At 45.6% G+C, this 18,495-nt stretch overlaps 1 protein-coding gene across 1 annotated transcript in view; it reads right to left on the bottom strand.

The window, feature by feature from the left end:
* Positions 1-18,495, bottom strand: part of TLL2 (tolloid like 2) — a 138,365-nt gene that overhangs the window by 33,406 nt on the left and 86,464 nt on the right. Inside the window, exons 6-9 of the mRNA XM_060111148.1 lie at positions 14,659-14,837; positions 13,396-13,501; positions 6,080-6,204; positions 3,217-3,332 (exon numbers count right to left, since the gene is read on the bottom strand). Of these exons, the coding sequence (XP_059967131.1) occupies positions 3,217-3,332; positions 6,080-6,204; positions 13,396-13,501; positions 14,659-14,837 (526 nt within the window). The remainder of the gene's footprint in view (positions 1-3,216; positions 3,333-6,079; positions 6,205-13,395; positions 13,502-14,658; positions 14,838-18,495) is intronic.

Genomic DNA, 18,495 nt, shown 5'->3' with positions numbered 1-18,495 from the left:
GGCCCGCGCACCGCGATGAGGAGTGGCCCCCACTTGCCGCAACTAGGGAAAGCCCTCGCACAGAAACGAAGACCCAACACAGCCATAAATAAATAAATAAAATTAAAAAAAAAAAAGAAACATGCACACCATTGGGTTGTTGAGGGGACTGCACGAGAAACTGTATATGGCGTGTGTAGTGCTATGCCTGACACATATTAGACACTTGATGAATGGCGATTTAAAAAATCAAGCCACACTGAATGTACACTTAATGCACCATGAACTGGACACATGAAGTGATCTTCACACAGGCTGCCCATCTTGAGTGTGTCCACCAGCTCCCTTGTTCAGGTCTCAGGACAAGGAGCACTGTCTTCCACAAAGCCCTGTGATCTCCTAGGAAATGAAGTCAGTACCAGAAAATAACTGGCCAGCTTACCTCCTGTGTTGTAGTGTGTGTGTGTGTGTGTGTGTGTGTGTGTGTGATGTCACTTTTCTTTCAACCTGCTTGTGGATTAGAATCATCTCAGAAGTTAAAAAGATATCAGTGCCAAGCAAATGCCCCTCCTTCAATTAAATGAGACTCCCTAGGGGTGAAGGGAGGACCCCAACTAAACTGTAAGTCTCTTGAAGACAGAGGTTGTACTTAGATTTCTTTCTCTCCCACCGTGCTAGGTGGAAGGGCTCAGTAATCCTTGCTAACTGGTTGCAATATAATTCTTTAGCCTTTGCTTTTTAAAATTTCAGAAAGGAAATGTTATTACAACTTCCTTGGTTACATGTTCATGATCTGAATGAACGGATAAGTATTCAGGCTAATTATTTAAGTATGTTAGTGAACCATAAAGACCATAGGGGAAGAGGTGATGAACAAGAGGTGAAACTCGGGCTTCCCTGGTGGTGCAGTGGTTGAGAATCTGCCTGGTAATGCAGGCGACATGGGTTCAAGCCCTGGTCTGGGAAGATCCCACATGCCGCGGAGCAACTAGGCCCGTGAGCCACAACTACTGAGCCTGCGCGTCTGGACCCTGTGCTCCGCAACAAGAGAGGCCGTGATAGTGAGAGGCCTGCACACCGCGATGAAGAGTGGCCCCCGCTTGCCACAACTAGGGAAAGCCCTCGCACAGAAACGAAGACCCAACACAGCCCAAAATAAATAAATAAATAAATAATTTTTTTTTTAAAAAAGAGGTGAAACTCAAATCAATCAAGTTTGCTGATGACCAGCAGCTCTGGGGAAGGCTGGGTGGGTGAAGCAGAAGTTGAAATAATTGGTGCTGGAATTTCAATGATATATTCTCCCTGCACCCAGTCAGCAATAATAATTAAGGCTTGGTGAATCTCATGCAGTTCAAACATATCACAGAGCCTCTGCTATTCAGGGCAATTCAACCATATAGGGATTGCCAGATCCCTTCCTCCCCCTCCTCCTTCCCTCCCATGGATGCCTCCTGCAGGCACAAGGACCTCATCTGCCCAAGGCAGACAGGTCTGAAGTTTCTCAGGCTCATGATGACAACCACAGGGTCATAAATGCTTAGAGTCAGAGGAAGGATGTGTGCGTGTGGCTGTTGTGTGTGTGTGTGTGTATGTGTATGTGTGCATGTGAGTCTGTGTGTATGAATGCATGTTCAAATGTCTATCAGCCTGTCCCCTTTGTGGAATAATTTAGGATGATAGTTAAGCATTCAGGCTCTCAGAGTCCAATTGCCTGGGGTCAAATCCCACTACAACAAACTGAGTAGCCTTAGGCGAGTCCATTTCCTTAACTGCAAAGTGATGTGGTAATAGCGCCAGTCACATGAAGCTGTTGTGAGGATTAAAGGAGAGACTCCACACGATATGCTGAGAATAGCGCCCAGCCTGTATAAAATGCTCACAATGGTCTAAGCCATTGCTTCTCTCTAGTTATCACAGTATATTTAACTCAACATTTATGTGGACATTTTTCTTATAGTGATGAATTAGGAATATCTGAAGATTGGCTACAGGCTCCTGAAAATCCAACACCTCCCACTGTACGCCCACCTGTAAGTTTTCCATTCAGCCGCTCATCCATCTACACATCCATTCAACAAATAATACTTATTGTATGACTCTGTGCCATGGGCTGTGTTGGGTGCTGAGGTGAACCATGTCTGTACTCAGTGAGCTTAGGGTCTAGAAAGGGGACAGCCAAATAGCCAGCAGTCATGATACTGTGAGACAAGCCACGATAGGTATGACTGCAGGGAGACAGACCCAAGGGGCAGAGATGCAAAAGTAGCTGCATCTAGGTTGAGACAACATGAAGAACCCTTGGGTTTGTAGTGAAGGGTAGGGAAAAATACAAGCTTCGAGGTGCAGAAGCCCCAGTTCCCAGTTCTATATCTTCCTCTGAATGTGGGCAATTTTTAAAATGTCTGGGCCTCGGATTCCTTGTTCAAATAATGGATATAAGGAGATGAACCCTGCAGAAGGATTAAGAATATACCACCCTTGGACCAGGGCAAAAAAGGCCCCTGAGCTGGGCTCAAGTTTAGAGGGTCATGGAATCTTCAGAACCAAAGGAATGTGCCTATACAGAGTTTTCCCAGCTCCTAGACTGCACCTCAGGACCCCAGGGCCTTGGAATTCCCTGCCCAAATAGCCCTGAGGCCACTTCCAGGTGTACAAGGACCTCTGCCCTGGATCCATCCTCCAGAGGGTGGACAGCACACCTGGCCAGTCCACCTCCACTGGAGAGGGAGCCAAGGAACAGCTGTTTGCAAGGTAGGAGTGGGGGGTGCTTGGGATTGCGGGCTGGGGGTTGCCCTGGGTGCTCCTAGATGGAGCTGGGGCTGGGAAGAGGAAGAGGGGCCAGCCGTGGTTGGGGGCCAGCTCTCCCTGGAGTGCCACCTTCCAGAACAGCACTCCAAAGTGTCAAGAAATTCTAAATTGGATCCTCGCCTTCCAGGGCATCCTGATGGTGTATTTATCAAGGTAGGAGGGTGGCACCTACTTTGTTTTACATACTGTGAGCTTGATTTATAACCCCTGTAGACATTTAGTCCATAGGCCTCCATTTGTATGGGGGAGGCTGGTGGGAAAGTCCAGAAATCATGAAGGTTAGGCAAGCTTGCCCAGTGACTGGCACATAGTAGGTGCTCATAACATAACAGCTATTATTATTACTATTAATAATAATACTAGTTCCTCATGCCTCACCCAACTCAAAGAATGCGCTGTAATTTCCTGAGGTGGTTTCATACCTACCTTTTCCCCTGGAGTGACCGATATCCTCCAGACACAGTGGGAATAAGAAGGGTAGCCATTCGGGAAACCGGGTGCGGAAAAGTTTCCCGTCGTGTCCTGCAGGGTCTCCCCACATGCTGCACAAGCAAAACAACACGTGTGATCCAGGCATGTGCACGCACTCCCCGCCCATGCAGCCCCCTGGACAGGGCTGCTGAGCAAATTCACCCCTTTACCAGCCAAAGCTCTCAGAACACCTTGGCAAAAAGCATGTCAGGCAGATTGACATTTTTCTGGCAAAATGTCAATAAAATAAAAGCAAATAAATGTCAATAAAAGCAAAAATCGGGCTTGGGGGCCAAAAAGTAACACCCCAGGGGTTTCTTCTGAGCCTCTCAGGATTGAGTACAACCTAGAGGTTTCAATCTCAGCTCTCTAGCCAGCTGTTTGGTGGTGGGCAAATGTCCCAGCCTTGCTGGGCCTCAGTTTTCTTTTCTGTGAAATGGGTGGGACCTACCTAGAGGGTTAATGAAACCATCTGCATTACATGAAATGGCTCAGTGCAGTGCTCAGCACACTGTCAGTTCCCCCCTACATAGCGGCCGTTATAATTACTGCTAATAATATCTGTGGCAGAGAGAATACAAAAGTGCAAGCACATGGAGCAAAAAGAAAATGCTTTGAAATTTATTTCAGCTGTTAGTTGGAATCTTGTCTCTTCTTTTTCTGCTACCCACCTCTGAAAGAGCTACGGAATAGTCAAGAAAACAGAGGAAAATGACCAGAAGCACAGGAAGCTGGAATGTTCTAGAGTAGGCTATTCTGCCCTTGAATGTTTGAGGGTTGCCTGGAGTCTAGAGCCTAGTCCTATGTATGTGAAAAATATTTCCCCTAATTTGTCCTCAAAAGAAAAGGTATCTCTATGCGTAAGCTTGGAAGCTGTAGCTTTTGTATCTCCTCATCTCTAGGGATTCAGACCCCAAAGACAGGTACATTGGTTTGCTGAGTGCCCCTCCTTTCATGGGGCCACCTCCAAAGTGTGGGAAACACACTGCCTTTTTTTTTTTTTTTAACAAATGAAAAGCTTCATTTATTCATCAAAGAAACAAACAAAATATATTTTGGGGTGCCTACTGTGTCCTAGGAACTGTTATAGGTACTGTGTATATAGCAATAAACAGCAACATGGAAACACACTGCCTTACACTTCTTTTCCTACGTGCAATTCAGCCTCTGCGCGGCAACCACCTTTGCTTTCAGTTACTACTTGAAACTATTTGAAGATGCAGTTTTTGGAGCTGCAGGAAGGAAGAGCTGGAGAACGGCCCACATCGGCCTCAGGAAATCCTGGATATTGGGGCTTCAATATCGTGTTACCGAACAACTGCCAGGCATCATGAGGATTATGCCCAGCAGTGAACACCCCCGAGGGTTCCATGGAAATTATTTTAGAATAATCATCAACGTTCTGCAAGAACATATACATTACTGTATGGCTCCATGGTATTTACCAGCTGCTTCCAATCCTTTTGGGAAGTAAGAAGCATATACATTATAACTAAATAAATACTATGGCATTTCCCAGGGAACGCTGTAAGGTTCCTCTTTCAATTCAGCAAGGTTATATGATACGTGTATCCTGTATTTCAGCCCTAACATGCCCCCAGATGACTAATAGCTGGATGGGCTTATTTCCCAGAGTGCCATGATGGAGCAGTCCCACACGGTCCTTTGAGCACCCCGTCCTTTGCACACGAGCTGGGGCAGCCAGAGCCCTTTTCTGTGCAGGTGCAGGACACAGATGGTCGGGGGGTCTCCCAGAACGGTGGCCTGGAGGGAAGCAGTGCCAGCACTGCGGTCCTTTAGGGGTCAAGTATGGTTGTCGCTTTGTGAGTGAGTGTGTCCTGCCGGCAGTGTCGTTTGAAAACAAGCTGAGAGTCCAAGTTTCTAAGGTGGCCCCTATTCCAAATATTCTGTCCCATGATCAAACCACGTGTTTGGTCTGGGAGTTTGGAAAAGATTGCTGGACCTTTTGGTAATGGAATTCCCTTCTTCCCCCCCAAACCACCAAATCGCCTTCTCTCCCATCACTGGTAAAAACTTGGCTGCTGTAAAGGAGCGCTTTACACTGAAGCTCAGCAGCTTAAACGGGCCAACGTGAGCTCCCCCCCGGGAGGCAAGGGGGGCGGGGGTGACAATGCTGAAGCCAACGAGATGGAAGCAAAGAGGGCAAAGTCAAGGGGCGGGGGGTTTTGAACTGGCAGAGAAGCAGACATCTGCTCGGATCCAGTGTACCGTCCTGTCTCCAATGGCAGAATACTGGCCACTGACTAAGCACCCTGGATGGCTAGGAGAGCCCAAGACCATAGAAATGATCTCATTTACAGCACTGAGATGCCCTCTGCCTTCCAGTGTTTGGGAAGCTGGCTTCTACCCTTTCAAAAACACTCTCCTTCACTCTTTGCCTTTCTGCAAAACCTGGGGTCCTTGTTTTACCAAACCCACATCCCCTACTCCCATAGAAAGGAGAGTGCTTTGACCCTTATGGGAGGCACACCGCATTGGACTCCCGTTCACTACTGCACCACTACGCCTCTTCCTCTTCTGAACGTCAGGGCTTTGCCGGAGAATTCCAAAGCTTCCCACAAGTTAAGCTGTGGGCTCTAAGACCTATTGTTCGCTTCATCACCTGCAGTCACTCCACCGCTGGGCTTTCTGCACTGTCCAGCACCTCAGCACACCAGGAATGACAACTGCTAAGGGGGAGACTCTTCATGTCCCCCAAGGTGTCTTCCCGGCACCAGGGATGTTTGCCCGTGGTGGTTGAGTGGAGTTGTCTCCGTGGTGCTATGGAGGCCCTGGAACCCCTGCGATTCACAGTTACCTGGGCATTTGTACAGCTTCCTGGCTTGAGCTATGTCTCCCTGACTGAGCCGCACACGCTGGCCGATGGTTGGCCTGATGCCATTGTCGTCTCGACGGGGGAGGATGGTGTCTAAGAAAACTCCTCTACAGGAAGAAAGGAGAGAGCGAGAAAGGAGAATGAAAAGTCAAGGCTGTCAGGCTGTCCGTGTGGGGATTTAGAGTCTTCATTTCCTTGCCCACAACCCCAGGAACATTCCTACCCCCTGGCCTGCTCGCCCCAGGCTGACGTGACTCATGACGTTGCCTCCCCTTGTGTTGGCATGTTAGCATTCCATTTCTTCAGCTGCCGGCTCCCTTTCCAATGGGAAAATGACTCTGCCAAGTTTAAAACTATGCCCTAGCCCAGTGGCCCTGAGGGCTTCCTTACTGAAGTATACCGAGCATCTCCACAAAGGCCCCGACAGGTCCAGGCCCCAGGGCCCCCCACTGCACAGCTGCAGGGAGCACCATTCAGAGAGACAACTGTGTGAGTGGCGCCCTCTGGAGTTGTGCGACGGGCAGCTCCCAACATGGGTAAGTCTTGGAGAGGCTCCAGAGAAAGCTTGGGAACCAGTACAGTGTGAGGTTCTCAGGGGCTGGTCAGCAAGCGCGCGTTGATGAGGTGGTGAATAAAGCAGTTCAGAGTTTGGGGGCCTTGCTGGCAAGAGGGATAATCAGATGGAAAACGGGATGAATGCAAAGAACAGGAGGTAGTCAAGAGAGCTCTGGCCTAGAGATTTCTGTGTAAGGTCTCACTGCCACCTGTAAGGCCTCACTTGCCTCGGACACGTCCCTTCCCTCCCTGAGCCTCAGTTCACCCCTCTGAACAGTAAGAGATTGGCCTAGATGGTCATGGCAGCCCCTTCTAACTTTTACATCTCATTCTGCTCCAATGGGAGTGAAACCTAAAAGGAGCAAAGCAGACAAATGTCCACCAGGATGCCTGGCTGGGTACTGGCTCCTATTCACACCTCCATTTTGTGGGTGTGGTTTACCCCCTGCCTGATCCTCCCACTCTGCTTCCAGACCCCCAACCTGGGACCTCTCCTGGAGGGTAGGGCCTTCCCTTGAAACGACACCTTCTCCAGTTACCACCCTATTCCTTTCTGTCCCTTCTTAACCAAGTTTCTGGAAAGAACTGTCTCCATTCTCTGTCTGGCTGCCTACCTGTCCTTCACTCCTCAATCCAGCTGTGATCTCACCACGTCAGCAATGGTCCCCAGTCCCCGACCAACTGGCAAGTCAGATGGACCCTTGCCAATGCTCACCTGCCCTCTCTGCAGAGGGCCCTTTGCTGGCCCCTCCTCTCTTGGACTCTCTTCTCCCTGGTTCCCAGGCACTGCTCTCTCTGAGCCGTAAGTTAGGATCTCTCCTTCTTCTGCTTCCCAGGAGTGCTATCCCTAGGGTCCTGCCCTCTTCCTCTTTTCTCCTCTCTCCTCTCTCTTGCTCCACTTGCTTCCCTGGGTTTTAACTGACACTTACAGGCTGACAGCTAATTCTCTGATTCCAGCTCTAGAACCATCTGCTAAGACAGCAGTCTGGTGACCCCTCAACTGCACTGTTCAATGGAGCTCTTATATCCAACTCATTCAAAACCTAATGCATTCCGTTCTCCTGCTCCCTCCATGAACCTGTCTCCTGAGACTGAATCTGAAGGTGCCCTTGGCTCTGTCTTCTTCCTCCCACTCCCTTGTCAAAACTGGGAACCAGGGCCTGTCCATGGCACCCTCCATACATTCCTTGAATCTATGCCTTCCTCCTCGTTCCAGACCACTGGTTTAGCAATCAGCATCTCCTTCCTGAACTCTCTTTCCAGTAGCTTCTCAACTGGCCTCCCCCCTGTAGACTCTGCCACCTCTGCTCTACCCTCCACAAGGTTGCAACGTGATCATCCTGAAATGTAAGGACAGGCATGTGCCCGCTCTGCTTACAGGCCTTCGCCGACTTCCGATCACCACCTGGATCTCCAGGCCTGTGGCTCGCTGGCTTCTGCCTTTCTCTCCTGACACCTCCACCTCACCCATTATCATAAGCAAGCTAGTACTCCTGCTAGCCCCCAAAATGCCCTTAAACAAGCTGTCCTCTGCCAAGGCTGCCCATCCCCCATCTTCTTGACCACTACCAAACTCCTGTTCATCCTCCAAAACCCCATCAGATGGCTTTCCCTCTTAAAAGTCTTCCCAAGCCCTTTCTATCCCTCCCATCCTGAGTGAACCACTCCTTCCTCTGGGCCTTATTCGCCTAATATGATATGATTCTTCTTATCATACTGTACTGTCTTTTTTGGGGTGATGATAATTGTCTGTTCTGCTAAACAATAAGTTTCTTCAGCAGAGAGACTGGGTCCTTTGTCTCTATGCCCTCAGGGACCAAAGCATAGCCAACTCAAAAAATGCTTCTTGAATTAATTTACGCAGCCAAGATAGGACACTGGCATCAAAAGATTTTGCAAAATAATTATTTATACTCAAAAGGAAATGCAAAAATGCTTGTTACCTAGTTATAAGCTGCTCTTTCCTTTTTCTTTTCTCTCTCAAACATTTCTTTTTCCCTAAATTCTGCACTACCTTGGAAAATATATATTATCCCTAGTGCCTCCTTTTTGTTTGTGTATATACTTTTTCCCTAAATCAGATTTCAAGCTCGTTTTCTTTCCTATATTAGCACACCAGAGCCTAGATCGCCTGCCGATGTCCTTTTCAGCACCGCTCTCCCCAACATTTAACCACCTGGCCTGTCTCTCTCTAATTCATATCGCCTCACCTCTGGGTCCTTTAGAGAAACTTCTGTGGAATCTTTGGTCTCCCTCAGTGACCTCACCAAGTTTGAAACCACAAGTGCTAACTCTACATAAAATTCTAAATTCAATCACATATGAATCTTAAAAATGGGTACTTCTGCCCTAACATAAAATGTGTTCACTTGTAATTGTTTTCTTGATTTTCCTGGAGAAAGACATTTTGCTGCATGAAATGCAAGGCTCAGCACAATCTCTTGGCAACTCAGGCTAAATGACCATGTGGAAGTCCACACAGTGTAGGCAACTCAGGCAGCAGCCTGCTGTGTGGAGAGTGTGTGCTCACACCCGCTGTGCGTTCACAGGACCTTCCTATGTGCCAGGCCCTGCCTGGACCCTTTAAATGCACCATTTCATTTAATCCTCATAAACACCCTAGGAAGCAGGTGCCGTTGCTATTAGGGGTCCTCTCTACCCGTGAGAAAACCAAGCCTGCGGAGCCTAAGGGACTCACCCGAGTACAAAGCTAGTGATGGGGAGCCAGCCCTGAACTGAACGCAGGCAGGCCTGGAACCTGCCTCCTAGCATCTACCTCCCTCCAGCCAGTGTTTCCCACCACCCAAGAAACAGGTCTTAATGTCTGTTAGGTACATGATAGAGTTAGGAAGCTTGGAAACCTCTAAAACCAAAGCAGGAGGAACAGCCTGGGCTCACACTCAGACAGCTCTGCGAGCTGAGACTGCCTCCCCTGCACGTCCCTGAGCTGCCAGCACGGTGGTGGGCTGTGGAAGATGTTTACTACAAGAGACATCCCTATATAAACCACTGCAGTTACATCCCCCCTTTTATGTAGGACACTCTTAGCATTGACATTCTGCTAAGCTAAGAAAGGGTTGGGCAGATGCCCTTAGGGAATAAAACTGTCAGCTCTGAGTTCTCCAAACAAAGAAGCCCCTGTACCAGAGAACTGTCTCCTCATCTCCTGGACCCTTGCCCAACAAAACCTCCAAAGACATCACTCCCCACAGCCTGGGTCCAACCATGGGGAGGAGGGAGGGACTGCAATAAACTAGAGGGAATAAAGTTGAAAGAATAATCGTAAAGACACACGAAGACGGGGTTTCCCATCAGCAGGAATAGCATTCGCCTCTGAGATGAGCTAATGTTCTATAGGCCATTTTCTTCTCTTTTACAGAATCAAAGACAATGTGCAGGCTAGCTCCAGGGGATACGTGACCAAGAGTAATGACATGGAACTAGGGAGCGGGAAAATCTTACAAAAAGTACCCAGTTAAAGACTCCATTGATAAATGCCCCCAATGAACAAAGTAGTTTTCTGAAAATCCATGCAGAAAATTGGCATAGGGGACAATGCTACAAAATAGATTTGCCAAAACCATTCTCAGCTCTGGGGCAGGGGTTTGAAGGTAGCTGCGGTGGATTGTTAAAATAACAAGTCATGACTCCTAACATCCGTATCCCTCTGCAACACAAAATTGCAACTCCTCCCATTCAGAGGTAGAATCTCTTTCTTCATCACTTGAATCTGGGCTGGTCCTGTGCCTTGCTCTGGCCAACAGAACGTGACAGAGGTGATGTCATGCACATCCTAAAGCCTGGGTCTTAAGAGTCTTAATGAGTATTGCTGTGGGAGCAATCCCAGGCAAGACCAGAGAAGAATGAATCAGAATGACCCACAATGTCATAAAAAAATAAGTTTTTATGAACTGTTAAGTTTGGGGGTAGATTGTTGTACAACAATAGATAACATCATGTTAGCAGAAGGGGACTTCTGTCGCCCTTTGACACCTTCAGGGAAGCTGCTCCTCTCCTAACTAGCCACCCATCACACCCATGTGCTGCTCCCTTGCCAATCTCCCTTCTAGGTGGACTTTTGATGGGGAACTGTTATTTCATGTGTTTGGTCCATGGGTTTCCATTGGTCTGTGCTGATAAAATGCTTCACGCTGACAATGGTGTTAAAACGGTTGTCTCCTGAGGGGCAAAAGGGATGGCATTACGGGTTAGAACTAAGAAAAAAAAAGAATTTTTTTTTCTTGAAAGAGAAGAAAAGAAATGTTGGTGCCAGAAGATAGTCTGTCTGCACTCTTGCCTCGGCCTCTGGCACATCGCAGGCATGGAGAAGGCAATGCAGTTTCTACATCCCATTAGTAGTAATTTATCCAAAATTTCCTACATAATAGAAACTTGTAGATTCTTCTTAATGAAGTGACCACTGTAACTGCATGTGGAAAGAACTACAATGAGACGATGGACATTTCTTCCCTCACCTAGTCCCCAGCACTGCGGATCTCCTGTCTCCTTCGACTCATTCATTAATTTATTCATTTAACAAATATTTATTGAACAGCTACTCTGTGCCAGGCACTGTATTGGGTGCTGGGGATTAGAAGAGAATGCGATAGTCTCTGTCCTCAAAGATCTCAGTCCAGTGAGGGAGAGGAGAATGCAACAGATAAATATTAATAAATAAATTTATAAGAATAATTGATAGATAAGGTATAAAGCAATATGAAGAGTTTGGACAGCTATAAAAATAAGACCCAAGGTACAAGCTTCTCACCTGGACCAACTTGACTTTGATTCCCTGAAAAAAATCAATACTTTGGCTCTACTTAGCCGCCTGCAACCCCTGGGGCCGATGCGATGTGAGCTGGCTATTCCCTAAACCATTTTCCAAACCTGAATCAGTCCCACCTCCACACCCAAGCATCCCACCTCTGACATCTGCAGAGGGGCCACTTATCCTGACTCTCACACTCCCAGGGTAGGTCCCTCAAAGTCTCAGTTTCCCAGCGTGGAAGAGGAAGCCTCGGATTTCCAATATGGCAATGAGTGCGATCATATCTGTCAATCCCTCACCCATTCTGGGTAAGAAATTACAACCTGAAATGTTCGAGCTGGAAGGGGCTCAGGGAACATCTGGTCCAACTCTCTCATGAGGGAACTGAGGCCCAGGGAGGTGGCGATTTGACCCTACACACAGCTGCCCCTAATTACTGTCTGGAGCTCCTTCAACAGCAAGGTACATGGGAGAACGAGGGCTAGAGTCCAGCCTTTGACTCTCAGTTCAGTGGTCTAGTCACCACATCACATTGCCTTCTGTGTCTTCTGATAAAGAGCCAGGAGAAGAGTAAAGAAAACAGGGTAGGTCACTCCCATGCCAGTTGTTCAAAGATGCTGACTTTGGCCAAACTCCTCCCATTAGCATTCTGGAGAGCCCCTGCCTGGGTGCAGGATGGCCATCCTAACTAACTCAGCTGTGTGGCCAGAGCACAGAGCCCCCATGGAACGGGGGATGCTGAGGGTTGGAGGATGTCTCCCACGGTTCTACGACCTCATCAACAGGATACTTTCAGCAGCCGTACCCAACAGCCAAGCAGCCTGGGTAAATAGTTTTCCTTCCACTCCCAAGAGCACTATGTCTCCTGACCTAATGGTTTCCTTTGATCTTTATGAACACAGAGACTCATGAAATGAATTGTTTCCCTCTTTGCTATGACTTGCTAGGAAGCACAGGGCAGGGTTTTCTGCCAACCCCAACAAAGGGTACATGACTTTATGGCATATATTCTGAATACCAAATTGATGCCAAGCTTCAACTTAGCCATCTACCCTTATATTTCCCTCCTTCTATCCCCAAGTTTTCTCACCTAGTTTTTTTTCTTGTATATATTGGGAATCACCTCAAATCTTTTTTAATGATTAAATAAATAAAGAGCAAAGAAGCTGGTTTTAAGAAGAGACTGAGGGAAAAATGCCAAGAGAGAATACTCGCACTGTTTCTCCTTTAAGTCAAGAGTGGAAAGACCTACAAAACTGGGACTAGCACGGGAAAACTTCTATATACAAAACACTTATATGATCTAGAAGCAAGGGCAATACAGAAAATACTTAACACTGGGTCCAGCACAGCACGAACTCATCAAAACAGATCCTGCTGATGCCAGCTGTAAATAACTGATGTGACCACGCTTGAGGAAAACAGCTACCATCATGCACGGCCAGCAGGCAGGAGACCTGGAGTTGTGTTCTCACTCCAGTCCCAGCTACCTGCGTGCCCACCAGCTGGCCGGAGGCTCATTTTCTTCTAAAATGAACCCATGATTTACCACCCTCCCAGCTCTGACACAGTCTAGGTTCCAATAAACCACACTGCTTCTAGGAGAACTGGTTAGCGTCACCATGCTTACATCAAGGACGTACTTTAGAAGATACCCACCCCCACTGGAAATTTTACACAGAGCCTCTAAGTTATTATCCCAGCTAACCTCCTGATAATTTCCCTTTTCCAGTTTGCTGCTTGTGACATGAGGGCATGATGAAACACCAGCTTCACAATGGGATTCAATCTTATTAGCGGGAACCTGATTAGATTATATTTCACTGCAGCCCAGAGGCCACTGTATTTCAAGGACAGACACGCCAACTGTGTTAGGGACATGCAGAGACCCGCTCTCCGCAGACCTCCAGGAATCCGACCCAAGCCTGCGGCAGGCACAGTACAACACAGACGAGGCATAACCATAGATTCCGACCTTGAGAAGGTGTTCCGGGCGTAGTGCATGATGCTGTCAAAGTCGTACATCTCTCCCAGAGAGCTCACTTCCCCAGCTTCCATTTTTAAGAAATTATACTCCTGACCTGTGACACAACACTCTGTTAAGGCCTTTGAAAACCAAGGCAGGCACCTGAAAGGAGGCACAGGAGGGAGAAGGAGGGCCCATAGCAACTTCCAAGAGCTCTGTTAGCCCAATCAGACAAATGACAGGTTTGGCGGTGGTTCTTGTTGTTTTTAACAGATTGGAAATTTGAAACAGAACAGCACTATGTGGTCGCACCCCACCACACAACACCCCTCCCAAAATGACACTCAAAACTCCTAAACTCGGGCTTCCCTGGTGGCACAGTGGTTGAGAGTCTGCCTGCCGATGCAGGGGACACAGGTTCGTGCCCCGGTCCGGGAAAATCCCACATGCCGTGGAGTGGCTGGGCCCGTGAGCCATGGCCGCTGAGCCTGCGCATCCGGAGCCTGTGCTCCGCAATGGGAAAGGCCACAACAGTGAGAGGCCCGCGTACCGCAAAAAAAACCAAACAAACAAACAAAAAAAACCTCCTAAACTCAGTTAGCAGACAGGTTAATTATCAGTCTGATTGCTCAAAAAAAAATTGTTTTTAAATCTCTAATCTTGCTATTGATGGAACAAAAGAAAACAAATCCAAGAGTTAACTTCAACCCCACATTCACAATTCAGGCTCTCGAAAGCATTTTTAAGGCAACTATATCATTCAACCAGCTACTTTCATGTTCAATATGAATTTATATATAAAACTGTTTCACAGGAGGAGGTATTTTAAAGAAATCTAGACACTATCTGCCTTGGGATAGGCAGGAATACTGTTTTTACAAGTACTGTATCTTAATTATATTTCAGTTTCAAAAATATGTTGCCTACATCAGCAAAAATGAGTCTTAGAAAAGCAACTGGGAGAACTCTTTTTCTGGCTTATCAGCTTTGATGCTGCAACAGTGTTCTGGTAGATTCTGTTCCTGTTAGGAAATGGAATTGGATTTCATTGTCCTTTACAACGTGGAAAGTTATATCACTTCCGCTCTCTCCTAAAAGCTCTGGCAGATGACCTCCCAGGAAGGGCCACCGATGGACAGTGCTGGTGACAAAGGCCTCCATACTTATAAACGAGTGTTGTCTGCTCCCCGCCCCCCTCTCTTTACTCCTTCCTGACCCCATAGATGCCACCTGCCTGACTGGTGTCTTCCAGGCTCCATACAGACTCCTTACCTGGCTGGATGTTCTCTCTGATGATGGTGACGTGCTGGTCTCTGTCTGGCCGGGTGTGTTCATGCCAGAACCCGACCACGTGGCCCAGCTCGTGCGCCACAATCCCAAACTTGTCACAGTTTTTCCCAATGGATATGGCCTGCGGGCCTCCACCTCGGCGCCCAACATAGGAACAACAGCTGGACAGTTGCAGAAATACCCAGGTCAGCAGATCAGGGAACAGCAAGAGTCTAACACCCCTCCCTTGGGTGTGTGTGTGTGTGTGTGTGTGTGTGTGTGTGTCTAAAAGAAACGCAGACTTGAGAGCTGAAAATGATCTCATTGTCTAACTTCCCTCTCAACGCAGAAATTCCCTCCAAAAATGGTTCTTGACCTTTATGGTGGTCATGGATCCCCTTGAGAATCTGAAGAAAGATATGGCCTCTCTTCCAGGAAAAAAGCACCTAACTTCCCCCACCCCCGAATCTCCCCTGGACCATCTCTGATGACAAGGAGGAGACAATGGTTTCTGTAAAGCATGAGTCTTGATACTATTACCAGAGGAGCCTTAGAGATGGCTCCCCTTCTGGGCACAGTTATTTTTTTAAATATATATTCATTATTCCTAATATAGAAAAGTATAAAACATAAATTAAAATGGCCCATAATCCCACCACTCAAATAACTTCTATAAAACGTTTAAAAAGTACATGCCCATGTTACAAAAGATTTAAGTATTAAGGCTCCAAAGATAACCACTGTTAACAGTTTCTTGAATGCTATTCCAAAATATGTAGTACATCTATGTACATATATTCTTTTAATTACAAAATACACCATGTACATTGTCCTTCATCTTGCCTTTTTTCCTCCTTAATTTATAGATCTTCTTATAACAGCACATGTAGACCTATCTAATTTTTTTCAAAGCAACATAGTATTGAAATTTATTTAATCAGTCTCCTATTAATGTACATTTAGACTGACTCCAGTTTTTGCTATTTAAACAAAGCCTCAGGGGAGAGGGAGACAAAACAAACAACAAAATGCAAAACAAAGAAACCATTAGGGTCTTTCTTGTTTGTGGTAGGGTAAATTCCTAGCAGTGGAATTAATGGAAAAAAGAGTATGTGCGTTTGATATTTTGATAGATACTATCAAATTGCAATCCCAGAATGTTGTGTCTCTTTATATGCCCACTAATAGTATATTAAAAAACCCTGTTTCCCCACAACTGGGCCAGCACTGGTTTTGCCAAACTATCTTTGTCAATTTGATAGGTGAAAAGTGGTATTTCACTGTACTGAGGTTGGATAGTTTTTCATGTTTTACGTGACATGTATATTTTTTTCTTGTGAACTGTGAGATCACATCTTCCCCCAATTTTGGGGGGGTTGTTCATCTTTTTACTACTGATTTGTAAGAACGCTTTGTACATTATGGGATCAAGTCTTTGACTATCAGACGTGTTACAAATATTTTTCTTGCTTTGTTATTTCTTATTTGACTTTGTTTTTTATGTGGTTTTTGTCATATAAAAATTTAAAAGTTTAATGTCATGTCTTTATTTTCTTATGTTCTGTTTAGAAAGGCCATCTGCATTCCAAGATTACAAGTAAAATCCACTCTTGCTTCCTTCTAATACTTTTCAAATTTTTGTTTCTTTTTCTTTTCTTTCTTTTTCTTTTCAAAATGTTTATATCTTTGATCCAGCTAGAATAAATTTTGGTATAAGAAGTGAGGTAGGGCTTCCCTGGTGGCACGGTGGTTAAGAGTCTGCCTGCCAATGCAGGGGACACAGGTTCAAGCCTTGGTCCAGGAAGATCCCACATGCTGTGGAGCAACAAAGCCTGTGCGCCACAACTACTGAGCCTGCGCTCTAGAGACCTCGAGCCACAACTACTGAGCCTGCATGCCACAACTACTGAAGCCTGCACACCTAGAGTCCATGCTCCACAACAAGAGAAGCCACTGCAATGAGAAGCCCACGCACCACAATGAAGAATAGCCCCCGCTTGCCGCAACTAGAGAAAGCCCGCGTGCAGCAACGAAGACCCAACGCAGTCAAAAATAAATAAATTTAAAAATAAATAAATTTTTTAAAAAAAGAAGTGAGGTAGGATTCCAGCTTTATTTTTTTCACAATGAGCTATTTAATTATCCCAATTGACTAATCCATCTTTCTCTCACTCATTTAAAATGCTACCTAAATTTGTGTATAAACATATTCATTTTAGGGCTCCCCTGGTGGCTGCAGTGGTTGGGAGTCCACCTGCCGATGCAGGGGACACGGGTTCATGCCCCGGTCTGGGAGGATCCCACATGCCGCAGAGCGGCTGGGCCCCTGAGCCATGGCCGCTGAGCCTGCGCGTCTGGAGCCTGTGCTCCGCAACGGGAGAGGCCACAACAGTGAGAGGCCCGCGTACCACAAAAAAAAAAAAAAAAAAAAAAAATTCATTTTAAACTCCTTTGTTCCATATTATCTATTTTTTATTGAGTTCCAAATGGTTTTCACTGTTATTATCTTCATTTGCATTTTAATATCCTATATGTTGGGATAGAATACCAAAAACTCCCCTACCTCTGTCCCTGTCACTATTGTTTGGTTTCTCTTTCTCTCTCTCTCTCTCTCTCTCTCTCTGTTATTTCTACATGAAAAACTCTAATACCATTTGTTCAAGTTCTTAAAATACATGTATACACATACCCACATATACATATAAATCAGAATGGCATGAATTTATAGGTTATTTTAGGAAGTCCTGACATCTTTACTATGTTGGGCATTTCCATATCAGGAAATGGTATGCATTTTCATTTTTTCTTCTTTTTTAAGTTTCTTTAGAGTTTTGGCATTTTCTTTCTATAGGTCTGGCATATGTTTGCATTTTTGTTAAGTTTATTCTTAGATGTATTATCTACTATGTTTCTATTAAAGTTGTGATTTTCTCCATTATGAAAGTATATCAAATTATTTCATTAAAGGAAAAGTAATTAATTTTCTGTTTATTAATTTTGTAATCAGTCACTTTAATAGGGTCTCCTTTTGTTTCTGATAGTTCTTCAATTGATTTTCTGAGTTTTTTAGGCACACATTACATTAGCTTCAAACAATACAAACACTGGCTTGTTCCTGCCAATATTCATTGTGTTTATCTCTTTCTCTTCTCAAATTACATTAGCTATTATTTCCAGAAAAAAAATGTTAAATAATGGTGGTGATCATGAACATCTTTGACTTGTTCCTGACTCTAACAGAAATGCTTCTAGAATTATCTCTGATAAACATGAAATGTGCTTTAGGAATATATATATGTGTGTGTGTGTGTGTGTGTGTGTGTGCATGTGTGTGTGTGTGTGTGTAAGTCAAGGATCTACCCTTGACATCTCTTCTTGTACTACCTTGACTACTTTTTTAAAACAACAAAGGCATGTCGAAATGTGCAGATGCCTTTTTAGCATCTATTGAGACATGAATATGGTTTATCTCCTTTGATCTATCAATATGTTGAATCATGCAAACAGATTTCCTAATGTTGAACTAGTCTTGTATTCCTTAGATAAACCTTCTTGGCAGCCTACTCTTCTATTCTTTTACTGCTGTGTTCTATGTGCCAACATTTTAGTTAGGATTTTTCATGGCTGTTCATAAGTTAGGCGAGTCAATAATTTTCTTTCTTGGTGCCACCTTTTTCATTAGGGGGTAGCAATGCCATGATACTTCATTAAAAGTAAATTGGAAGAAAGTGTTCTTTTATGCTCTAAAAAACTTAAATTGTACCAGAATAATCTGTTTCTTGAAGTTTTGAAAGAATTCATCTGTGAAACTCTAGATTGGAGGTGTGGGGGAGAAAGTTT

Source organism: Mesoplodon densirostris, chromosome 1, assembly GCF_025265405.1.
Source record: "Mesoplodon densirostris isolate mMesDen1 chromosome 1, mMesDen1 primary haplotype, whole genome shotgun sequence".
NCBI classification, from domain to species: Eukaryota; Metazoa; Chordata; class Mammalia; order Artiodactyla; family Ziphiidae; genus Mesoplodon; species Mesoplodon densirostris.
This window is presented reverse-complemented; position numbering and strand designations above follow the sequence as displayed.